This window comes from Grampus griseus, assembly GCF_964374135.1.
Source record: "Grampus griseus genome assembly, chromosome: 17".
In the NCBI taxonomy this organism is placed as follows: Eukaryota; Metazoa; Chordata; class Mammalia; order Artiodactyla; family Delphinidae; genus Grampus; species Grampus griseus.
Window position 1 is genome coordinate 73,971,935 of NC_139011.1, and position 26,035 is coordinate 73,997,969.

The window sequence follows — 26,035 nt, forward strand, 5'->3', positions numbered from 1 at the left end:
GACACATGTACTTTTACTTTGCCCTTTGAAACGGTTTAAACTGAAACAACAATACTTCGTCCAAAGAGATAAGAAGATAACCTTTGATCAACAGATTCATTTATACTGAAGACTTCTGTAGATCCACAGAACTGCCTCTTTCCAAAAGGGTTCAAAATTGAGAGAAAGCATTCAAGAGGTACATCAAGGTACCAAGAGTGAGTGTAGGAGCCCACTATCAGCCTTATCACCTCCTTCCTGAAGACCGCTGAAAAAGAACACCTCCTACCTGATATTCTTCTCAATCTCAAGTGGCTCATGAGGACATCTGAGCTTGGAAAAGACGTTTTCTTTTATGCAGTCCAGAAAGAATTTCAGGATCAAAGAACTGCCATTTTGCAGGTTAACATGTGCTCTTGCTTCCTTCAACTCAAGTAACTACAGTTTGAGGTCAGCATGGTGAACAGCTTTTTCTATAAGCAAGACCTCCCAAACTAACTAAATTTTAGGGTACTCAACAAATTAGAAAAAATTATCTCTAAAATATTGCTATTAATGAAGCACTTTGCAGCTTAAAGGCATCTGTGCACAATGTTTATTTCAAACTCACAAGAAAATCCTGTGAAGTAGCTAAGCCAGACATTACTACTAACTTTTTCTAGATGAGAAAACTGAAGTTGAAGACGTCTGAACTTTACCAAGGGACAAGTAAGCAGAGGAGCTGTAATATTCTAATTACAAATACCAGGCTCTTAGACAATTTTCAAGAGTGCTGTCTAAGCTAAAATACCCAGAAAGGACTTAGAATAATATATTGTTTGCCTTCTAGATGCATAGTAGTTATTGCTAAAGGTGGACAAATGCTAAAGGGGGAGCCATCCATCAATGTTAATAATGCTGGAGGCCACAGAGCAAGCATAAAGGCACCACTTACACTGATTTATCAACTGTAAATAAACAAAGGGAAACAAATCACTGACACTTGCGTTTCAAAGACAGCTACAAAGTTAGGGGAAAAAAACCAAAAACCAGCGCTAGAGCACTGGTGAATAACCCTATAGAGTGCACTAGCCGGTACTTTACACATTTTACAAAGAGAAAACTCAGGAATCTAAATTAATTGTTCACCTGTACAAATGAGAGTTATTGGCAGGTATCCTCTTTTCACATTGCCCTATAAGGAGCAGGTGACACTATACATGCTTGGGAAATCTGACCACCATACTGCTTCCTGTGTGGGACAAGTGCTGCCTCTCCCAAAAGCCCATGGCAAAGGGGCATGCCTGTGACCTATGCCCTGATCCCTGCGAATGGCTGAACCAGGCTGGTGCCTAATAGTAGATAAAAATTCAAATTCCCCAATGATTAAATTCTCCTAGTAAAAGACAGCCTCTCAGATTGAATTTTTTAAAAATATATCACTGGGCTATATAAAAAACAGGTTTAAAAAAAGTGACATAGGGCTTCCCTGGTGGCACAGTGGTTAAGAATCCACCGGCCAATGCAGGGGACACAGGTTCAAGCCCTGGTCTGGGAAGATCCCACATGCCATGGAGCAACTAAGCCTGTGCGCCACAACTACTGAGCCTGCGCTCTACAGCCTGCGAGCCACAACTACTGAGCCCGTGTGCCACAACTACTGAAGCCCACGCACCTAGAGCCCGTGCTCCACAAGAAGCCACCACGACGAAGAGTAGCCTCCGCTCGCCACAACCAGAGAAAAGCTTGTGCGCAGCAAAGAAGACCCACGCAGCCAAAAATAAAATAAATAAAAATAAAATACTTAAAAAAATTTTTTTAAAAAGTGACATAGTAGGGCTGAAACAAAAATTAGAGTTGACTGATAACTACTCTGGAGAGTGATTCAGATTAGCTGGTAGAGCTGAAGAGGGGCACCCATTCCACCCACAGTTCCACTTGAAGGTGTATCTCCAGAACTCAGCACATGTGCTCTAGGAGCAGGCATGAGAATAACCCATGCAGTGCTATCTTTTAGAATGCAACGGAATATAAAGAAAACTAAACTGATCAAGCAATAAATACAACAAAATAGAGCAAAATATATTAATATAGATAAAGCCCTGAAAATAATGTTGAACAAAACAGTTTCAGAGCAAGTACAGTAAAATTCCATTAATATGAAGTTGAAAAAAATACAAAAAAGTACTGTGCATTGTTTATAGGTACATACATATATACATATGTAGTAATCATTTGGAAACTTTCATAGGAATAATAAACACCAAATTCAGGAGACTGGTTACCTCTAGGGACAAAGAGGTGAAGCGCATACAATGGGCTTCAACTGTATCTGTAATGTTTCCTAAACAAAACAAAACAAACAAAATACCTCATTCCAAAAGAAAAAGGAGAGAGGATAAAATAAGTATACACTAGGCAAATATGAACAAAAAGTTAATATTTAAAATTAATATCAAATACTTGAATACTAAAAAGCATACTACCAAATACACAACATGTAAAATTATAGGGGAACTTAAATAACAAAGGAATAATTAACTTTTCAGCGAGATATAATGCCCATACACACCTTACAAATTAGCCCTCAAGTTCACTGGGGGTGGGGGGGGGGGTGGTGGAATCAATTTGACAAAAACTACAAAACAAACAAAAAATCCCCCAAACTCACCCAACCATCGTAATAGGAGATATTTACATCTCGCCCCCAAATTCAAAAGACTATGAGGAATACAGAAGGTGTGACACACACAACTAGCAGGACTGCTCTGATGGACACGTATGGAGCCCTGAACCCACCACACACCCAAGAATATACTTTTCCAGCGCACATGCGACATATACAAACAGTGACCAAGTACCTGGCTACAAAATTAGTCTCAAATACTGAAGAATCAATATACACAGTCTGTATTACTTAAGCGAAATAAAGTCAGAAACTAATAATGAAAAAATATTGTTTTTTAAAAGAAGAGAGAAAAAGAAAAAATATGTTTAAAACAAAAAACACATTCCTAATTATCTTAAGGCTTAAAAGAGAAGCCATGAGAGGAAAACAAAGATTTCAGAGTGTCCAGTTCCCCAAGACTTGATCACAGTTTTTCTTGGATTCCTCAGCACTCTTCAAATTCTTATCAAAACCTCTCTTCTTCAGCTAGCTGGAGGAGGCTTTTGTTCTTCTTATCAAATGGGTCCTTCCTAGAACAAAATCAGTCCTTCTACATCATTAGTGGATTGGATGGGCATATAGGCTACATTAAGCAAAGCCGATAAAAATAGACGCTTAATAAAATGAATCTTGCTAAACAATTTTGAATCTTGTTAAAAAAATGTTGATAAAGGAACCTTCCATAAAACATCTAGTGGCAAACAAATATGGTAAGTACAAAAAAACACCAACGTAGGCTAGGAAAGCAACAATTCGAGTCAAGGATGGCAAACTCTTTAAAGTATCAGCTGGCCATAAATGAGCAAGCTAAGCAGGGAAGTGGAAAAAAAAAAAAAAGAAAAAAATCACCACATTAGGACACATGCAGGGCGAAAGAAATTACTTCTGTTATGAACAGCATTAGTCAAACACTATACAGCACTGGTCAAGTTTGGGTTAGTTTTTCAAATGTATATGGGGAAATTACTGAAACATTCAAAGAAGCAGAATAAAAAATGAGGATGAAATATTAACCATTTCTTGAGTCAGTGTTACACATATTATCTCATTTATTCATTCCATTTTATAGATGAGGACCCCGCGACTCAGAGACTGAAGAGGTTGCCCAAGCTCACAGAGCTTGTGAGGAGCAGAGAACAGACTTTATTCTTTTTTTACATAGAATAGTTCTGCCCTGTTTTGAAGAGTGGAGGTGGCTTCTGTTTTAGTAAAGGGAATTGAGGGACTGTGTACTCTCACGTCAACTCAACAGACCAAGCAGTTGGTAAGCCAACACAAGAGCCGTGACATGGAATTTGTGGGAATCAAGAAATGCATATGGGAGATGCATACGGGAGATGCATACGGGAGAGAGAGCATGGACTCTGGAGTCAGAAGGACCTGGGTTCAAATTCCAGCTTGGCCACTTAATGGCTGTGTGATAGGACAGTAAGTCTCCCTTTCCTCACCTGTAAAATGGAGCCTTCCTCACGGATATTACTGTTCAGATTCATTGAGTTATACCACTAGAAAAGGCCCTATGTGTATAAATATATTACTTGTATATTTACATTTTTCACTACTTTACACTGTATTCTTTTTAAGAAGAATCAGAAGAAAATGCCTTTCAAGACTCAATTAAGGAATAAGTATATGAATGCACGTACTTTTAAAAATGGATACTATAATTAAGGTAAATGAAAACAGGGTTCTCTGCACAGCTTAGTACTAAGTACAGTGCCCACTTCAAAAAGGTATACACAACACGGGTATTTACTGTTTCTACCCACTGCTTCTCCTCAGCCTGCCGTGGTAGGCAGAAAAATGCCCCACCCCCAAAGACATACACACCCTAATCCCCGGAACCTGTGAATGTGCTACCCTACATGACAAGAGGGACCTTGCAGATTAAGATTACAGATCTCGAGATGGGAGATTATCCTGGATTATCCAGGTAAACCCAATCTAAGTATATGAGTCTTTAAAAGCACAAAACCTTTCCCAGCTTCAATCAGATATGGGATGACTCAAGAAGAGTCAGAAAGATGTGACATAGGACTTCCCTGGTGGTGCGGTGGTTAAGAATCCGCCTGCCAACGCAGGAGACACGGGTTCGAGCCCCGCCACAACTACTGAGCCCTCGTGTCACAAATACTGAAGCCCGTGCGCCTAGAGTCCGTGCTCCACAACAAGAGAAGCCACCGCAATGAGAAACCCGCACACTGCAATGAAGAGTATCCCAGGCTCGCAACAACTAGAGGAAGCCTGCGCGCAGCAACAATGACCCAACACAGCCAAAAAAAAAAGATGTGACATAAAAGGACTTGATCCACTGTTGCTCGCTTTGAAGATGAAGGAAGGGGGTCATGGGCCAAATCATGTGACGATGTGGGTAGACGCTGGAAGCCGGGAAGAGATGACAGCCAGCAAGAAAATGGACATCTCAGCATGGAACTCTATCCCTACCAACACCCTGAATCAGCAAGGACCCTCCAGAAGGGTACCCAGCCCTGCCAAAACCTTGATGTTAGCCCAGTGCAACACACATCAGACTACTGATATGTACATGAACTTATGTAGAGCTTCAGAACTCTAAGATAATAAATTTGCATTGTTTGAGCTGCTAAGAATATGGTGGTTTGTTACATTAGCAACATGAAACTAATACGCTCTCTCTTACTTGCATTAAAAAAACTGTAAAAAATTTTTATGTAAGTGCCCTTAAATCCTTTCTGAAACAAGGACAAATAAATTGGCCAATGCATGCAGCCTAACCAGCAGAGGCTACCTAGCACACATTCATCGTTTTCTGAGGCACTAACTCTGTGCCAGGCACAGTCTTGCCTTCAAGAACTACACTCAGCATCATCCATCAATATTCATTTTCTCCCTCAGATTTGACCAGAAACACAAGTAACTGTCAGCTACCCCTGAAAAATGGCAACATTTTCAAGACAGAACTGGAGAAACTCAGAGTTACATCATAGCTATGAAAAGCAGAAGAGGTGGGGAGAGGGAAGAAACAGTTTGCCCCAAAGGACATAGCTCAGTTTCTTCATCTATGAAATGGTAACCTCACACATACCAGTTGAAGGACTGAAAGATAAAAAGCTTTTGATATTGTGTATGAACTATAAAAAGTGTGGAGAATCCCTCATAAGAATCTACTAGGTAGACAGAGTGCCAAGAACTAATGTAATGGAGAATTCCATATAAATTCACCCTGGATATGCCTTAGGGATTACTTCAACAGAATCCCAGAAAGCAGAAAATCTTACAGTTTTAGAAAAGAATCAATTTTAGAAAAACAGGCAAAAAGGCTCATAATTGACAAGGAGAGGAATGTCACAGTACCACTACAAACAATGCTTTTAAAAAACAGATGTCCAGGACTCACTGCAGATCTACTAAAACAGCATCTCCAAGGACGAGACCCAAGTCGTTTGAGTTGAGAAACACCACAGGAATGAAAGGGGGTGTCTACGGGTGTATATAGCAGAGGGAATCTAGCATCTTTTTGCCAGGTGTCCTTTATTTACAAGTGAAGAATAACAGCTAGAATGTGGAGTATTTTCAAACCAGCAAATAAACGAGGCTGATGAAATCAAATGGGGAAGTTTCACAGAAAACAAAAAGTCAGAAAGAGGGACAAGGGCGGTATGTGGTTGCATCTCTTGTGGCAAAGGACACAGCCTCCCAGACTGAGGATGAGCAGAGAATAACAAAATGGAGCAAGCACAGCTGGGCCAGAGTGAGAGGGAAAAACAGCTAAGCTGGCAAAATCAGGATCTGCTCAAGTGAAACAGCAAAATTACTGGCTACCACAAGAGGAGGAGAGCTGTCGAGATGACATGGGGGAGGGGGAGCAGTGGGGGAGATAAAGGAGAAAATTAATTTCAGGTTGGCGCAGGAATGGAGCGCGGGCATAAAGGACGAGAGCACTAGCTAGAAGAGCGAGGGCCACAACTGGAGATGAGGACGCAGGTTCACCAGGAGAGAAGGGGAAAAAGGAATGAGAACAATAGGGCCACGGCCTCCCCGCTTCACTAGAAAGTCTCAGGAGCAATATAAATATTAGGGGAAGCAAGCAGGACATAAACGGTCTAGGAGAGAAGGAGAAAGAGAAAGGGCAGTCAAAAATCCTGAAAGACTACAAACAACATGCATAAAGCAAAAACTTCAAGGAAATTCTAGATGATGTTAAAATGTATGTTTCAGGCACATTTTAGCTCTCTCATTTAATAAAACAACTAAACACATCTAAAAACAGGCAAAACTAAACAATATAGTTTAGGGATGTGTAAATGATACAACTGTGAAGAAAAGCTAGGGAAGGAATAATACAGAATTCAGGCTAGTGGAAGCCTGGCGGAGAGGTATACGATGAGGCTCTGTATTTCTCTGGAATGGGTGTTTGATTCAATACTACTCTTTAAAGTGTGTAAACATATAACATGCATATGTTTTTATATGCATGATATATTTCATAATTTAAAAAAAACTTCAGTGGAATTTTTCTTCCTCCCAATTTCCCAGTTTGTTTTCCTACGTTTGTTTTCCAAAATAATCTAACAAACTTGCTCATATAATTATATAAAATGATTAGCGAGTGTTTCTGGCCTCAGATTTTGTAACAAGAAGCTGCACCTCAGGTCTAGTGAATCAAAATCGCTGAGAGTTGGGCCACTGAATCCTTCAAAAAAAAGAATGAAACCAACACCCTAGGTGACTCACAAGAATCTAAAGAAACTCAAGTTTGAGTCTCCCACAGGAAGAGGTCTTCTTTCTGTTACAGCCCTAAAGCTCTGGAGAATCAAATGCCATTCCTTCCCCAAGTTCTCTGGGATTTTGCTCCTGCCCTCTCTCTAGTATTTTCAAACTTTCAACCTCAAGTCTCCCCTATCCTAATACACACACACACACACCAGCCAACTTGATCCTGCAGCCAACTCTAAACTCACTCTTTCCTTCTCTTTCACACTCAAAGTTTTCTAAAATGGCCCACAGTATGGCTCTGTTTTTAACTTCTCAATATCACTCTCTCTTTTAAAACCATCATTGATTGAGCTGCAAACATGTACTTCCAATTACCTACTAGACATTTCCCCTTTGCTCACCTGGCAAATCCTTATGCATTCTAATTTCAGCTCAAATATCACCTCCCAGGTAAAGCCCTGCAGCACCTCCCCCAAGCGCCCATCCACTCACCTATTAAACATTTCTGATACAGAATGCCTACCCTTACTTTTAAGACAAAGCCAAAAACTTTCCAAACAAACAAAAAAATTAAGATGCACGTAGTAAAGGTGGTCAAAAGGTACAAACTTCTAGGTATAAGATAAACAACGCCTGTGGATGTAATGTATGGCATGATGAGCATAGTTAACAACAGTGTATTGAAGAGCTGAAAGTTAAGAGAGTATATCTTAAAGGTCTCATCAGAAGAAAAAAAACCTTTCAAACTATGTGTGGTGATGGATGTTAACTAAACTTATTGTGGTAATCATTTCACAATACATACGTTTATCAAATCATTAGGCTGTGTTCCTGAAACTAATACAATGTTATACGTCAATTATATTTCAAATTAGAAAATGCATTCAGATGATATGATAATGTGTGACCAGGCTGGTCTCGTTTATTTACTTATATAGCACTTGTCCCTGAAAGAGTTTAAGCAAAAACAAAAACAAGCCAACCAAACCAAACGGTGGAGGTGGGCAGAGAAGGAGGAAGAGTGGAGGTGACCGGCACCAGGCGACAGGGACGGCACCAGGCGACAGGGAGGCGACAGGGACGGGTGGGGTTTGTTATCATCTTAAAAGAATGAACGAATAGGAGTTGCTCAGGTGAAAAAGTTCTGACCTAACCTGTCTTTTCACTTTGGCTGGGAGTGGGGCTTTGGGGAGTGGAGCACAGTAAGAAAGGGTATTTCAGACAGAACACAACCAGGTTTGTGCTTTTCTGTGCCTAGCTGAAAGGCAGGAAAGGGGAGGGAGGGTTAGTGATGAGATTAAAATGGAAGGCAGACGTCAGAATTTTAGAAGCAACAATTATAGGTTTACTACAATTTTTCTCTCCCTCTATACTTTATAATTATCTGCTTATAATATTAGTCCAGGCTTGTTAAAAGCTAATTTCCACTTTATATCTAGGTTTAAATGACACATTTTCCTAAACAATTTTTCAGGAACAAGACATTACCAATGAAAAATTGTAAAGCTATATTTTAACTACATTTGGCCATGCAGTAAGAAAACGAACATTTCAACAGTATCATGATCATGTAAAACATTTTAAAAGTCTCTTCTGTGAAAGAGGGAACTCTGGAAAGGAAAATGTGTACGGTACTTCCACATTTGTCCTCATTTTAGCTCTCTACTGAGAGAAGGGAAGGCTAATAATGATTGCTTCACAGGCTAGGGAAAGGGAGAATCAGGAAAAACAGTGATTTCCTTCTTTCTAAAATGCATATTTTTCACACTATGACTTTTTTAAAAATCAGGATGGATTTCCCACTACTGATTACTGATCATTTTTTTGTGTGTGGGGAGGGCCACATTAAGTGGACCTTACAACTACGGGTATACTTTGAATTAAGAAAACATAGTAAAGGATTTTGGCCAAAGTTAATGATAGTAGTAAGAAAGTGGCAGAATTGGACTAAAAAATTCTTCTGTCAAGTTATTAATGTATATTAGTAGGAACATTATGGCCTGTTTGGCTGTTCTTTCATCAATTTAATTAAAACACCTTTTCTGCCCTCAAGAGGTATATAAGCAATTATAGATGTCTACACAAGTGTCTACAGAACAGTCAGGAATTAATATCAGAAGAACAATACAAAGTGGGATACATCCAGATAAGGAGTGGTGGTCACTTCCAGCCAGGATACCAGGAAGGCCTGACACATCAAAATAACTTAATAAACATTGACTCTGAAAGATTACAAAAGACTCAAGTGAGACTTTGAGGAATGAAAGAATTTCGACAGAGAGGCACTCCAAGCAGAGAGGGTAGCAGAGACCAGGAAAAAGCACAGGGCCTCACTGGCAGGAGGAAAGTGGAGACTCGCGAATACTGGGAACGAAGGCTAGAGAAGTTAAACACGGGCTAAAATATGGAGTCCCCTGAAGGTCAAACTAAAGAACGTGAACAGAGGAACAGCCTCCGAACAGCTGTGTTTGGGGAAGGTTAGTCTGACAGTCAACTATACCACCTGAGCTGGAGTGGGGTGAAAGCAAATGCTGTGGACAGTCCAGGGTCAACTGCTCAGTGCCGGAACTAGGTGGTAACGGTAGCAATGGCAAGAAAGAATGTCGTCCCTTTGAACCGCCAGGGGACTGTTTTTGCATGAGGGCAAATTCCAAAAGAAGGGAGCACCGCCTTGTGAATATCTGTAGCCCCACTACTCCCAGTACAATACTTTACCCACAGCAGATGCTTGGTAAGTAAGCTGAACGAAGGCAACCTGTAAAGGCTAATCTGAAGCGTCACTACTGCTTCACGTCCATAATCACTCTTCTCTCTACTTCTCAAACCCACTCATATAGCTGTTAACGTGAACTCCCTCTTCCAATCTCAGTGTTACAGCCTCAATCAAAATTTGCCAGTAGGCTTTAGAACCCCACTTCCTTCAAGTATGCCACAACATTTAAAAAAGCATATAGACACACTATGAACATGTGCAAAACACTGCTTTATCCAGGATTTTACGCAGAAAACTATCCCGTTTCCACATGCACACCAAAAAGCCTTGCTGAAAGACTGTTTACAGCAGAACGTTTTTCTTTTAGGCAGCAATCAACATGCTTCTTGTGCTACTTATTCAATCTGCCATATCACTAGTGCAACCACAAGCTGCTGCTTACATTTCCAAAGTTGTGCAAAGGGTCCAAAGTTGTGCAAGAGTCATCACTGCAACCAGACTCCGGTATATTAATAGTTATAACACCTGAACAAGTCTTAGTTTTATTATCAGATTCAAAGTAATGCCAAGAAATCGCAGATATTAAAAATATTTTCAACGAGTTTGACTACTTTATCTGCGAAATACAAAGGAATGTTATCTTCAGTGCAAATAACTGTATTTCTTTCTGCTTCGAATGGACATCAGGTCACCTGATAACTGGCAGTTGTGAGCCTGGATTTGATGTATCGAAAAAACCAAAGTGTCCCCAACACACACACACACACACGCGCGCCAGCGCACACCAAGAGCGCTGAACGCCTTGCATTACTATCAAAGAACCTCAAGTTTACACGTGGCAGAAGTCGACAGAACTCTTTCATGCTTTAATGACCTCGAAAGGGCCCAGGCGTCAAGTAACGGGATGTGACTTACTCTGACTTGGGAGTTGAGTGATAAAACTACATACCTATGTTACTACTATTATTATTTTTTAGAGGTTTCTGTCTGTCCTCAGCTGGCTGTCCCACGCCAGCAAGCGCTCTGCCCGGGCCTCGGCAGGTGCGTGTGGGTCAGGAAGCCCAAGGTCCTCCTCCCATCACCGTCTGCTCTCCTCGGCCCCGCTTTCCTCTCTCGGGGGCGGCGAAGAGGCCCAAGGCGAGGGGCCCGGGGCAGGGCGTGCGATCCTCAGAGCCAGGCTCTGACGGCCCCGGGCTGGGCCGGCCCTCCTCTCATACACTCCCCAGATCGCGCGTCGAAACGGCGGCCGCGGCCCCCAGCTGCAGGGCCGGGGCCGGGGCGGCGGGCCGGGCCGGCCAGGCCAGGCCGCGGCCTCTCGCAGTGCCCACGTCACCAGCTCCAGCACTGCGGAAATGGAGCGGCGCGGCCGGGGGGGAGGCGCCCGGCGGCGGCAGCTCCCGCGCCGCGGCCAGACGCCGTGTGCCCCCCAGCCCCGGCCCGGAGACCGCCGACCCCCGCCCGCCGCGCTCACCTGTGTCGCCGATGATAATGTACTTGAAAAGATAGGCGTACGCCATGGCCGCGGCCGCTCGGTGCCAGGGCACGCGGCTCCTCCTCCTGCTTCTGCTCCTCCTCCTCCGCGCCCCTCACCCCGGCGCCGCTCGGCCTCGAAACGCCAGGCCCCGCCCGCCGCAGCCGCCGCCGTCGTCGTCAGCCTCCGGGAGTGAGGGGCCGAGAGGAAGCGGGACAAATTGACACCCTCTGAGCCAAGGGAGACAGCGCCCAGCGGAGCCCAGCTGAACAATAACAGCCGCCGCGGCGCCTCCGCCCCGCCTCCGCGCCGACCCGGAAGTGCTGCGGCCGCCGGCGCCGCCGCCGGGGGAAAGGGGAGGAGCCCCGCACGCCGGCAGCGCCACGCCGGCTGGAGCCCCGCCCAGCCAGAGCCCCGCCCCGCCTCGCCTCGCCGGAGACCTCCCCGGTGCAGCGTCGGCCGCTGCTGTCGGCCCCGTCGGCCCAGAGCCAGGCGGGGCCGGGCGCTGGTCTTGCCGGCACCTTTGAGCGGCGGGCTCCGGCGGCCGGGAGACGCTGGGGCAGGGGAGGGGCCTTGCGGCTCCGTCGCCGCGACGCGAGCGGAGCCGCGTCCTTCCGCCCTGCGGTGGGGACGCGGGACACGTGGTGGGAAGGCGGAGGTCGCGTTCGGCGCAGGGCCTGCCCTGGGTTCGTGACAAGGTGTTCGAAAATGATGGAGCCTCTCGGGGCGGGGTTGGAGGGCGAGGCTGTATCTGTGGTGCGGGACGGGGCTTTGACAGGGAAAATGGAAGTGTTTGTAAATTCGAAACCCTAAGTTAGGGAATATGCGGTAAACCATGATATGCACCTGCGGTGGAATACTATGCGGTCTTAAAAAAAAAAGCCTCACTTAACGTTACGCAAAAACAAGGCACAGGACTCAGTGTATAAATATACATTTATGTTATATATATTATTTATATATACAACTATCTTATATATAGTAAGTGATACATAAATTACATTTGTATGTTTATAAGCTATATTTTATTGTTATATAAATAACTTTATTTTACCGTTGTGTAGAAAAATGACAGGAATATACTTAAAGACCCATACATAGTACGTAGTCAATCTGAAAGGACACACCTGGGACCAGGGGAAGGAAGGGATGGGATTGGAGGGAATATCTACTTTTCACTTAATTTTTCAAGGGCAGTTTGAAATTTTGCAGTGTTCATGAATAACCTATTGAAAAATGCACTTAAAGGAAAAAAAGTAACTTTTTTGTTTATTCAACTAACACTTTAAGTACATACTATATTTCATGCACTGCTAGGCCCTGGAACTAAAGGCAGACACTGTTCTAAAGGAGCACACAGATTTTGGAAGAGGAGATGCAAGACAGAGTTAAAAGTGTCAGGATAGGTTATCTAGAGAAGATGATGTCTGACCCAGAAATATGAATGAAGAGTTTGTCAAGAGGACAGAAGGTGGGGGAAGGGAACTGAAGTTTAGGCGCAAGAAACAATGTGCAAAGGTCCTGGATCTGTTCAGGGAATATGAAGTTGCATAAGGAAGCTTATTTGCTAACCCATAGCCTCTAATGTTGGCAGTGGAAGGAGAGCCATTGCTAGGGCAGAAGTGACTGGGGTTTAGTGGCTCTGGTTCCTGTTGCCTAATATTTTCCTCTCCCTTTTAGGATCTGTCATTCTACCGAAACCTTCATGCTGGGCTGGCAGTACTTCGTTGCTACATGGTTTGAATGGCCTTTCCAAATGTCAACTCACAGGTTTGTGTTCGTTTGTTTGTTTTTACTGTTTGGAGGGGATTTTCAGAGACAGCACACAAAAATTTGATGTGAAAAATTACCAGGAATTGCATAATCTAGTTCACCCATCTTTAGTTTGGGGGTGGAGAAGTCCCTTCTTAGGCCTGCCATGTTCCAAAGGCCGTTTTGTCCCTCCCATCTGAGTGCCTTCACTCAAGTCTTTCCTGGTGATAGACATGTAGAAAGTTCCCTCCTTCCAGGAGAAACTCAATTTCTTACTACTCTCAGCGGTATGCCCTTTACACATAGCCTGAACAGGACAACTCTGTGGGGATGTTCCACGAAAGCCTAGCATCCTTACGATCAGAAGCATTCCCATACTGTTAGAGGAGAACTGTGGGAGAAGTCACTGGTGCCAGGTCATGCACGGGCTTGTTGCCATGTCAGGATGCATGCGGCACTTTACCCAGTGGACACGGAAACTGAGAAGAGAAAGGTCAGAACTGAATGTAAAAAATTATAGAAAAGGATACGTATAGAGCTTTACAGGCAGTGCAGTGTAAAGAGAACTTAGGAAACCTGCTTTTGATCTTGGTCTTACCACAAACTGGTTGGATGATGGTTGCAAATCTTTTGGCCTCCTAGAGCTTTGACACACTCATTGATAAAGCAACGGAGTTAAGTGTTACCTGAAAGGTCTATTCCAAGTCTGAAGTCCTTTAATTTTATGTCTGTCCACCTCCAGATCTAAAGCACCTGTAAAGTAGGTGGTAATCTTTCTCTCATGAAAATGTCAGGGCCACAGGAGTCAAGTGTATATGGTTCTTGCACAGAACTGAGAGGTGTTAGTTATTGGTGCGCAGGAATTATAACAATCAGTGGCTTTGAAAAGAGCAAAGACTAGCTTTTCAAGTCCCTCGCTAAGCCTCGGTTTCCTGGTCTGGAAAATGTAGAGAATAACTGCCTCTCAAAGTCAATTTAGGATCAAATGATATAATATATGTGAAGATATTTTGTAAATTATGAAAAACATATACTTAATGTGTGAAACCCTTAGTGCTGCATAATTTCTAAAAATTACCTCGAAGGAGTTAAGGCCTAATCACTATACAAATTCCTGTTTTAAAGTCAGCTCCTTTTCTGTCTCTATTTTATGTCTCGACGTTTATTTTTTTCTATGTGTAATTCATAATATTTTGTTACATTTTCTCTAAGCCTATATGCTGTCTTAAATTCTCTTTGAAACAAGGTGTAAATAAAACCCACACAAACTTCATTTTAAACACTTTACGTAGCCCCCAAAATCCAAAGACATTTTTTCAAGAAAAACTCCTTGGCAAAAATGACAGAAATAAAACTCTCTTCCCTTAAATTATAGGATACTTCGTGGGATTTTCCATTCTGTTCGATTTTCAGCTATTTCATTCACTTGGGGACGAATTCTGATAACCTCATCTCTCAGTCTTACATCATATGTGGTCTGAAGGTCATAACTGTGAAATTTAAGGATTGTTTAAGGCTACATTCTCCAAGGTCTCCTCATTCAAGTTTTCCATGACATTTTAAAGTAGAGAATTATATTAGACTTTTGAATTTGCTCTTCCCAACCAAACTTTTCATGTGTTTAAATTTTCTCTGGTTTTGATCACTCTCAGACTGTGGGAAGAGAGGTAGTGGGGGAATGGGATGGGAGAAGAGTGGCTTGGAATACTGTAATGCATAGGTTCTTACTTTGGTTCCCATGGTTTCCTTAGCCAGCTCTCGAATGCACTCTGGGAGCCCTGTGATCCTCCAGAAATGATATGCACAATGTTGTATGGATTTGCATATATGTAATTTTATGGGAGAGATCCTCGCACGAGTCCATGACCCAGAAATAATTAAGAACCACTGTGAAATGCTTGCTTTAAGCCATTTCTAAACACCATGACAGAATTAATTTTCCTGCATATACTCATAAGCTCAGTACCAGTTTGGAGGAAGAAAGAACTCCGTTCAACTCCTGAATTCACCCCCTGTCAGATGAGTGATCTTGGATAAATTACTAAACTCTCTAAGCCTTAGATTCCTCATGAGATGACACAAGTGTCTAGCAAAGTGTCAAGCTCTCAGGAGACACTAAGTAAACACTGAAGTCATTTCCCCCTTTCCTTCACCCTCTCCCTGTGTTCCACCTCCAACCTGTCACTAAGAACTGTAGGAGTTAAATGAACCCAACAAAGACGCTCCCTTAAAGGAGATTAGAGTCTCTCTCATGTTAAGTCATGGGTAGTCATTGTAATACATGATGAAATAATTATACAACTCACCATAATGCAGAATCAGTGGGAGCCCTGAGCTTCTTTTCCTGCAACTAGATGGTCCCATCTGGGGTGATGGGAGACAGTGACACCCGAAGTGTGTTGCTTGTGTCCACTCTACTCTGTAACAATCAGCTTACTTGTCACTTGCCACTCACTGATAGGGTTTTGATATATCTGCAAGCAATTGATTTACTATGGTCTCTGTGCAGTCAAACCTCTCTGCTAATGATAACCTGTATATGTAGCTGCTCCCCAGCAGAAGCGGAAGGAGAGCCATCTAAGCTGAGCCTTAAAGGGCCTTATCTTTCATAGTTATTGCTTTACTAGTCATTCCAGATGTTTCAGCAGCCCTCTCCACTGTACTTTGTTCACCTTATCCACCTCATCTGCCATTTATGTTCTTGTTGGGTAACACACTTAGTATTCCCTCTCTTACTTTTCTACTCATGACTGATTTCTGACCACTTGTCAAAGCCAGAAATGACTGGTTTCTCTCTTCCATTGCATTCTTTTTTCTTTTTTTAAACATCTTTATTGGAGTATAATTGCTTTATACTTCCATTCCATTCTGCTCATCCTTCAGAAGTTTACCTGAAGGGTCAAAATGGAATGATTGCAAATTCACATCCTGAGTCAATGTGTGTGTAGGTGAGTGACGAAACTTTCTTTTGTATGTAGGTTAGTTTTGTTATCGATGGACTTCCTATTCATAACAGAAGGGGCCTACATAAGTGCACAAATGAGAGAAACAGTGAATATTGGAATAATAATAAGCTCATTTTATAAAATCGTGGATTAAAAAATATAACTACATAATGATTAATAACAAATTTAAAAGTGAGTTAAAAACCAAAATAGTGTTCTTAAACTACCTACTTTTCTCAGTCCTTAACAGTTGCCTAGTGCTTTCCACAGAGAGAGTGGTCTGGGGAATGGCCCAATATTGGATTCCAGGAGGCCTGAATTACAGTCTTTCTTGCCACCAACAAGCTGACCTTGAGAATTTTTGTCATATACTCAATAGAGATGATAATTCCAGTTGCTAATAGAATCACTGGGAGGTAGATATGAGAGCACTCTGAAAAGTACATTATTACTAGGAGAGAGTATATATACCAAATTGCAGGTGAATGATTTTCTTGAATGTATCTAGGTATATTAGAAGACTGACCCCTATAGAACTGTGTAACATCGGTAATATTTTACTATCTGCATTGTTGGGTTTTTGTCAGCAAAGACTGGACCATGCAATTACTTCAAACCCTCTGGTTTGAACACATATTCATCCATTTATCCTGAACGTGTTCTGTGTCTCGTGTTCATTGGTAGGTGTCCTTATTTTGGAAAAGTCAGGATCAGAATGAGAATGAGGATACCTGAGAAGTATACCTCATATTTTGCTGAAAAGAAACCATTTACTACTCCCATGAGTGTTTCAATTTATTTTAATCTTTACCCGTAAAGGCCTTTAAATTTTGATAAAGGGAAATCCATTTTCTCTCCAATTGTGAGGACATGATAAGCTAGCTCTGTCCCAGTGGGAGGTGCGGACTCTGAAAACCTTCTGTCACTGATGTCTTTTGTGTGAGATGGGTGCCAGGAATTACGAGATCACATTTCAACCTTCTTCCAGCTCCCCTCCCTCCTATATAATCTTTATCTCTGCTTCTAACAGTCTCATTATCAGAATTTTAAACATGTGGAGTGACAGAGAAGAAAATGCCTATCAAAGAATCACATTTTCACTTCTAATATGGAGAAAATAGGAGTCTATTTTTCCAAACTTTTTTATTTTAAAGAAGTTAGTAAAATAAAATAAATCTGTCTGTTCTTCAGACATTGAGGTTACATACATTTAAAAATCTGCAAGGCTAATTTAAATTTGTCGAAGAATCATTGCTGTACTTCTACCGCTCTTTTAAATTTCTCAATGTAAGTAATCTGGGGATCAATTCCCAGCAATTCCTTCAAATGAAACAGGTTGCGAAAAAGTACAGTATAACCTTACAACAGCAGTAAACATTTATTCTCACACAATTTTTATGCATCAGAAATCTAGGAGCTTAGCTGGGTGGCTCTGGCTTGGAGGTCTCTTCATGGGGTTGCAGTTAATCTTTCAGCCAGGGCTGCAGTCTGCAGTCATCTGAAGGCTAGATTGGGGCTGGATGATTTATTCCCAAGGTGGCTTATGGCTGAGGCCTTAGTTCTTTACCACATGGACCTCCCAGAGAACTGCTTAGTATCTTCATGACATGGAAGCTGGTTTCTCCCAGTGTGAGAGATACGAGAGAGTGAGCATAAGGCCAAAACCTCAGTGTCTTTTGTGACCTAACCTTGGAAGTCACATCCCGCCACTCCTGCTGTATCCTTCTGGTCCCATGGACCCACTGTGATAAAACATAGGAAGGGACTACACAAGGACATTAATAACCAGAGGTGAGGATCACTGCCATCCTAGAAGCTGGCTACCACAACCTACAGAGATCAAGTGAAAACAAGGATCTAATAAATGTCTAACCATCTGAAATCAGATACATTTTGGGTCAAATCAGTTTCATTTAACCTGTCTACAATAAAATTTTACTATTAACAGATTAGTCTATAAAGAAGTTTATTGTGGTTTTGGTTTTGTGCACTTGTAAAAGTATTTTTGAAAAAAAAGACCTGAAAAAGAATCATTTTACAGTTGCAAAAGGAAGAGAAAACATATTTCTCAGGTTTTAAAAATTACATTTCAAAGCAATTTTTTGAGGATCAAATACAATGACAACGATCTCCTAAAAAGGATTTTTAAAAAGGAATTGCTGTTTTCTTTCATCTCAAGTCCTTAAGGATTCATGTGGTTCAACAGAGTTAACAATTTATTTCTACTTTTTCATTAACTTATTTGAATAATTTTATGGGAATCAGTATTTTCCTACCTGCACATATTTCCTACCTGCACTGTTATGTCCAAATATTATAGCAGTTGATCATGCGTTTTATGTCTCAGGTTTAAAAAAATCTATATTACAACATGGATGGACCTAGAGATTGTCATACTGAGTGAAGTAAGTCAGACAGAGAAAAACATATCATATGACATCACTTATATGTGGAATCTAAAAAAAATGCTACAAATGAACCTATTTACAAAACGGAAATTGAGTCACAGATGTAGAAAACAAACTATGGCTACCAAGGGGGAAAGGGGTGGGGGGATAAATTGGGAGATTGGAATTGACATATACACACTACTATATATAAAAGAGAACCGATAAGGACCTACTGTATAGCACAGGGAATTCTATTCAGTGCTCTGTGGTGACATATGGGAATGGGGTGTAGAAGAGAGTGGATATGTGTATATGTATGGCTGATTCACTTCGCCGTACAGCAGAAACTAACAACATTGCAAATCAACTATACTCCAATAAAAAATTAATTTTAAAAATCTACATTAAATGGAGGTAGGGGAAACACTGCCTTTAAAAGGTTTAAGGTACAAACAAGTAGAGTTTGACTATCATCTTATTCCTTAAATGTAGTGTTTTCTTGTACTGTAATATTTATTAGAAGAACTGCAGGCTTATGTCACTTTGGGGTCTTATCTTGAAGTTTTCATTACTAGACTTAATGGAGAAGATTTTTTATTCTTAGTAAATGGATAATTTTCTTCACACTGTATTTGATACAAATTATAATACAAAAGCGTCTGTTGGAAAGAGCAGATTATTCATCATTGATATACTCTAATTTTTGTTAATTTTTCCTTTAAAAAAATCAATTATAGACAAAGACCTCTTTAGAACTAGATCCCGCTTTCTCTCTTTGAATCAACTGAGTGCATTTCTGGAAGGTTCTCGTTTCACTTCACTCCAAAAAACACTAAATCCAAATGCCAAAAGTGAGATTGTCTCCTCTGAACCCTGAGATAAGTTATTTTGCTTATTTATAAAAGAACAGACTGAGGCTCTTGAATCACTAATTGAAACAAAAACTGAATTATTTACATTTTCTTTCTTGGAAACAAGCAGAGATGAGGAAGTAAGTATACAGATCTCCCTTGACTTACTGTAGGGTTACATCCAGATAAACCCATCATAAGTTGAAAATATCTGTTAAGTTGAAAATGCTTTTAATACACCTACTGAACATAGCTTAGCCTATATACCTTAAACGTGCTCAGAACACTTACATTAGCCTACAGTTGGGCAGAATCCTCTAACACCAAGCTTATTTTATAATGGTGTTGAATATATCATGTAATTTCTTGAATACTCTACTGAAAGTGAAAAACAGAATGGTCGTCTAAGTGCAGAACGGTTGTGAGTGTACCATTGTTCACCCCCACGATCGCGTGGCTCCCTGGTGACTGCGGCTCACTGTGCTGCCCGGCATCACGAGAGACAGTATTGTACAGCATGTCACTAGCCCGGGAAAGAGCAAAATTCAACATTCAAAGTACATGTTCTACTGAATGTGTACCCCTTTTGTAAAATCAAAAAATCGTTAAGTCAAACTATGGTAAGTCAGGGACTCTCTGTATAGTATGTTTAACTATAAGCGACCCAGGGTACAGGAAATGGAGGGTGGACTCAGTATACAGGCCTCCCACCATTAACATGAATTCACTTAAGAAAAATTTGAAGTCAGGAAACAACTACTCAGTGATTAATTTAATGTAGCTGTATAAGAAAGAATTGAGACATGCTGTTCATATGTCAGGTACTATGCCAGCTGCTAAGGATATATATATAGAGAGAGAGAGAAGCTAAGGAACCTTAAGCTCAGGGTCCCTCACTTGCATGACCCCTTCCAAGGCAAATGTGTTCACGTGGTCAATTTTCTTTTTTGGTAAAATTTGCAAAAGTAAGATATTTAAACTTTAATTTGTGAATTCTGTTCTTTCTCTCCACTGACACTTCCCCCTTGTGTTGGGAAGTGCTGGAGTGTCTACAGGGTTTTTTTGTTTTGTTTTTGGTAATGGTTAAGGAAGGGTTGAGAGTTGAGTGAGGGAGACATTTAGCTCCCTAGGGTATATTTATTCAGTCTCTCATGTGTGTAGCTGAATCATTCCAAGTTGTCCAGCATAGAAAAGGCTTCCAGGGGACTTCCCTGGTGGCACAGTGGTTAAGACTCCACGCTCCCAATGCAGGGGGCCTGGGTTCGATCTCTGGTCAGGGAACGAGATCCCACACGCATGCTGCAACTAAGCGTTCACATGCCACAACTAAGGAGCCTGCCTGCCACAACTAAGACCTGGCGCAAACAAACAAAACAACAACAAAAACACATGGTATTCTTTTAAAAAAAAGGCTTCCAGGAATACTGTAATCCCTACTGTGCTGACTCATCATATGGTGTAGAGGTCATATCTCAATATAAGCATGTCCTACTAGATTCGTTTTCTATTGCTGAGTAACAAAATACCACAAACTTACTGGCGAAAAACAATACCCATTTATTAGCTCGCAGTTCTGTAGGGCAGAAGTCTGGGCCTGGTGTAGATGGGTTCTCTTCTCAGGATCTCAGAAGGCTAAAATCAAGGTATCCACTTAGCTGCATTCTCATCTGGAGCTTGGGGTCCTTTTGCAAGCCCATGTGATGTGGCAGAATTCAGCCTCCTGCAGTTGTAGGACTGAGGTCCCTATTTCTTTTCTGGCTATTAACCAGGAGCTGCTATCAGCAACTAGAGGCTCCTGCATTCCTTGCCACGTGGCTTACTCCATCTTCAAAGCCAACAGCAGAGAATCTCCCTCATTTTTAATCCCTCCTGCTTTGAATCTCTTTGTTAAGAAGGGCCCCGTCACTTTTAAAGACTCAAGTGATTAGGTCTGGCCCATCCAGGACCATCTCCCTATCTTGAAGTCAATTGTTTTGGGACATTAATTGAATCTGCAGAATCATTTCACAGCAGCATCTAAGTTAGTATTTGGTTGAACAACTGGAAGAAAGTGTGTGTACACGGGGGAGTGGAGATCTTGGGGACCATCTTAGACTTCTGCCTGTAAGCAATGGACATATATATATAGTTTAGTAGAAGATATACCTATTATAAAGCTTTCCAACTCAGAATAGATACCTTCAAAGACTCAGAAGAAAAATTCAAACATAAATAAATGAAAATTTTTTCTAACTTGACACAGCTCTAGAGAACCATTTTTTGCGGTATGCGAGCCTCTCCTGTTGCGGAGCACAGGCTCCGGACACGCAGGCTCAGCGGCCATGGCTCACGGGCCCAGCTGCTCTGTGGCATGTGGTATCTTCCCGGACCGGGGCACGAACCCGTGTCCCCTGCATCGGCAGGCAGACTCTCAACCACTGCGCCACCAGGGAAGCCCCTAGAGAACCATTTTAACTGCAATGTTTCTAGTAAAACTAATAAGAAATTACAGGCTCCTAATTTATTTATTAAAAACCTAGAGATTTTTGTTTATTGAAAACAAAGTGTTCATAAAACAATAATAGAAGATGCAATAAAAGCAATAAAGATGAATGATAAAATTAATAAAAATCATCCTGTCATAGAGAACTAAACTGTAACAAAAGTCTTTACAGGACACAGCAAAAGCCATAGTTTGTTACAAAAAAGAAAGAAATTGTGAAAAGAAGTAATAGGTAGGCTCAGTGACTGTCTTGGACTCTGGACAGTGGAGGGGGCCCTTCCCTGATCCCAGCACTTGAGAGCACCTTGCTCATCATAAATACTGAAGCACAGGGAGAGTTAGCTTGCTTTTTGACCCTATGGAAGAGGTTTCTGAAAGTTTGGCACCCAGAAGAAGACTGGAAATTATAAGACGGGGACAGGCAAGGAGGCCTGGCCCCGAGGCCAGAGGAGACCGAGGCAGGAGACAGCATGTGGGGTCAGGAGGGACTCAGCACCCCAGCCCTTGGAGACCAGCAACCGAGGAGCTGCTTCAAGCTGGTCCCTCCGCACCACCCAGGTGGGTGTCAGGGTCCCTAGGCGCTTGCTTTTTCCTCTCTTCTGCTCTGCTGGTATAGTTTTCAGAGGTGAACTTCCAGAAGGGATGGGATTTTTTGCAAGGCAAGAGGGAGGGTATATGCCCACCCTGATTTCCTGATGCTCTTGACCGTGTCCCTCCCCTCTGGCTTCCAGAAGGGTCCAGGCAGCAGCCAAGCTTCCAGGGTCCAGCCAGTCACAGCTAGCTGATGTAGTATATACGGAAGGACTGAGAAAGAGAACAAACAAGCATGATTCCTAGATATTTTGCCAAATGAACAGGGTAACACAATTGCAGGAGAAGAACAGGTAGGTGGGAAAGAGGGGAGAGAATCAAAGATTCTGTTTTGGACACGTTGAACTGAGATGCCAACAGTCATTCAAGTGGAGGGATCAAATGAGCAATTGGACATTTGGGTCTGGGGCTTGGGGGAGTGGTCTGAGCTCCAGATAGAAATACCATGCAGCTGGTACGGTTGCTGGGACCAAATGTTTTTTCAAGTGTCTGATAGACACTTGTGGTTCTTCTATTGTGTATTATCTGTTTGCATGCTCTACCTGTGTATCTATTAAAGTCTCTGACAATCATTGTTAAAATTCACATACGTTTAATACAATTGAAAATGTGTAACAAACCTCCCAAATCATTTAATCTTCACAACAAATCTGAAAATTTTAAATTAATTTATGTGTTTTTATTTTTTGCATTTTACCCTGAGGGTTTTTTTTTTTTTTTGGCGGTACGCGGGCCTGAGGGTTTTTTTTTTTTTTTGGCGGTACGCGGGCCTCTCACCGCTGCGGCCTCTCCCGTCGCGGAGCACAGGCTCCGGACGCGCAGACCCAGAGGCCATGGCCCACGGGCCCAGCCGCTCGGCGGCACGTGGGATCCTCCCGGACCGGGGCACGAACCCGCGTCCCCTACATTGGCAGGCGGACTCTCAACCACTGTGCCACCAGGGAAGCCCCTGAGGGTTTTTTTTTAATTGACTTACAGTGTTGTGTTAGTTTCAGGTGTACAGCAAAGTGATTCAGTTCTTTCCCTTATAGTTTATTACAAAATATGAGTGTAGTTCCCTGTGCTATACAGTAGGTCTTCGTTGGTTTTCAGTTTTTTATATGGTAGTGTGTATATGTTAATCCCACTGATAGTTTTTTAATTTAAAATATTTAAAGAAAAAGAATAATAATCAGAAATGGAAAAAAATGTTAGAAAGTGAAAATTCTTTTGTAAAACTTGAAAGGGCAAATTGAATCAACTTTCAAAAAGGTAGTGAAAGGATTATCATAATCCTTTAATATATGCAAACACTTGCACCTAAATTTCCAAATTCTGATAATATAGCTAAAGGAAATAAAAATAAATATACAGAGAAAAAGTCTTTATTTGATAGAAAAAGAGACTGAAGCTTAAAGAGTTTAATTTCTCATGTCATGACAGCTAGTAAGTGGCAGTGCTGGAAGCTGGAAATATGGGTCCAATGAGAGTTTTGACCTCCACATACAAATTTAGAAGTCATCAGCATGTAACATGTAAGAAAAATGTATTTGTCCTCCACAAGGAAGTGATGAATGCTTTATGTTCATGAAGAGGGGTTAGACTGAGGCTCCCAAGGGAACTCACAGGTTGGTATATATAGTAAAGGAAGCTTAGAAACCTGATTTCTCTACACATCAAAAGTGAATCCATCTTTCAGAAATGGACTCACATTAACCTAGTTTACAAGTCTGATTTTTAAAAGTAGAATGTCAAATTGCAATAAGAAATCACTATCTCAGAGACAGGAATATGTGAAATGCATTCCACTAGCTTTTTCTTTTCCTTACAAAGAGTAAAGTGCATGGAAATATTTAATGACTTTAAGTGGAGGGAACACGGAACATCCAGCTCACGTTTGGGATGGTCTTTCCTGGGGGTAAAACCTATGCCTCCTAGTGCATTTCGTCCCCTCATTCATTTCATCAGTTCGACCACACCCTGTCGTCTCACTCTGACCTGCAAGCCGTATCTGTTTGGCCTCCGAAAGCATTTGTAACCCTGGCCCAATAGCCTTAACCAACTACCAAATATTTTGATGAGTTAAAAACTCCCCTGAGTAATATTTCAATAGAGAATACCAATTTTTATCTCCAAAATTTTCCTTTTTCCAGCGTCTAAGACTGGCCAATCCTCCTTCTGATGGACTTACCCAATTCAATCAAATTACCATCAAGTTCTGGCCCTGGGATTCAACCTGCATCTTTAGGTTGCTTCTGGTGAACTTCATTTTGCAGTATATTAAGCCCCCTGTCTCATTAATTACCTACCATGTGACCTAATGAAGACATTGATTCCATCTGAAATTCAGTTTCTTAATCTGTAGAATGGGGAAAATAATATCAAAATCATAGCATGACCATGCAACGCAGAGGGTGTGTGAAGCTCTCAGTGTGTTATCTGTCATTTTCACTACCTGACTGTCATCATTACATGTTGAATGTTAGCCTGAACTCTCAGGGCACAAACTTACTTCCAAGTTCTGAGGAGAACCCTTGCTGTAAAATCTAATGACTATAATCTCAGTCACACGTGGTTCTGATGCTAAGAAAAAATGGGACAGAGGGCCCTGTAACGTGAGCTTCAAAATTGAACTGAGGAGCAGTAATCTGAGAGATTTTTTAAAAATTCGGCAGGAAACGTGGTGTTTTCTTTCAGCAATAGATCCCTTTAGCATTCGTGTAAAGCTCATGGATGCCTGCTCAGAATTATGGTATCAAAGGTACAAAAACAAAAAAACAAAGGATTACAGAAAAAATTATATTAGAATTGTTATTAAAATATTTCCAAAACAAATTTGTGTCAGAGTAATATATGTGCTTCTTTATTAATATATTAAAAACCAAGATCTAACAAGAGGTCTAATAATGGCTATAATTTAGCAGTTGGGATGAGTGTAAATGATATGACAAGATGTTTGTATCAAGTGTATTGTAAGATGACAACATCTGAATTTCTATTAGTGACAAATCGGTAGATACTGCTAATAGACCATGGTGCTGACAACAATCATAGTTGAATAAAATGTTAAATTTCAGTTAGAGTTAATACAAATAAAGATGCAAATTTCCCCCTATCCATATCTATGTAATCCACAGCCCCCAGATTAAGAACCTATGCATCAGAGGGTGGTAAACACAGACTCCAAAGGAAGAGAGAATTTTTGAAGGACAAACTGATTGACACATTTAATAAAAACATTAGAAATGATAAAGATGAAAATACTTATTGGGTTTATCATTTAGGAGTTCATCAGTGACATCGCCATTGAAGTTTCATTGGAGAAGCTGAGGGCATAAATCAGATAGTAGTAGTTTAAGGATTAGTTGGGGAAGGGGAGTGCGAACACTAGGAAGTAGGGAAGTCAATGAAGGCGGCACTTTTTTTTTTTTTTTTGGCCAGGCCACGTGGCTTGTGGGATCTTAGTTCCCCGACCAGGGATCAAACCCATGCCCCCTGGGTTTGAGGAAGCGCAGTCTTAGCCACTGGACTGCCAGGGAA

The 26,035-nt window shown here is 41.5% G+C and overlaps 1 protein-coding gene and 1 long non-coding RNA gene across 4 annotated transcripts in view; one reads left to right on the forward strand and one right to left on the reverse strand.

The window, feature by feature from the left end:
- The window catches only part of RAB2A (RAB2A, member RAS oncogene family), a 75,585-nt gene extending 63,772 nt beyond the window's left edge, over positions 1-11,813 (reverse strand). The window contains exon 1 of the mRNA XM_082674642.1: positions 11,506-11,813. Coding sequence (XP_082530768.1) covers positions 11,506-11,551 — 46 coding nt within the window. The 5' untranslated portion in view covers positions 11,552-11,813. The remainder of the gene's footprint in view (positions 1-11,505) is intronic.
- Positions 11,814-12,055: 242 nt separating this feature from the next.
- Positions 12,056-26,035, forward strand: part of LOC309835716 — a 58,719-nt gene continuing 44,739 nt past the window's right edge. For all 3 annotated transcript variants that reach the window (XR_014298040.1, XR_014298041.1, XR_014298042.1), the window contains exons 1-2: positions 12,056-12,203; positions 13,186-13,275. This is a non-coding gene — a long non-coding RNA (uncharacterized lncRNA). The remainder of the gene's footprint in view (positions 12,204-13,185; positions 13,276-26,035) is intronic.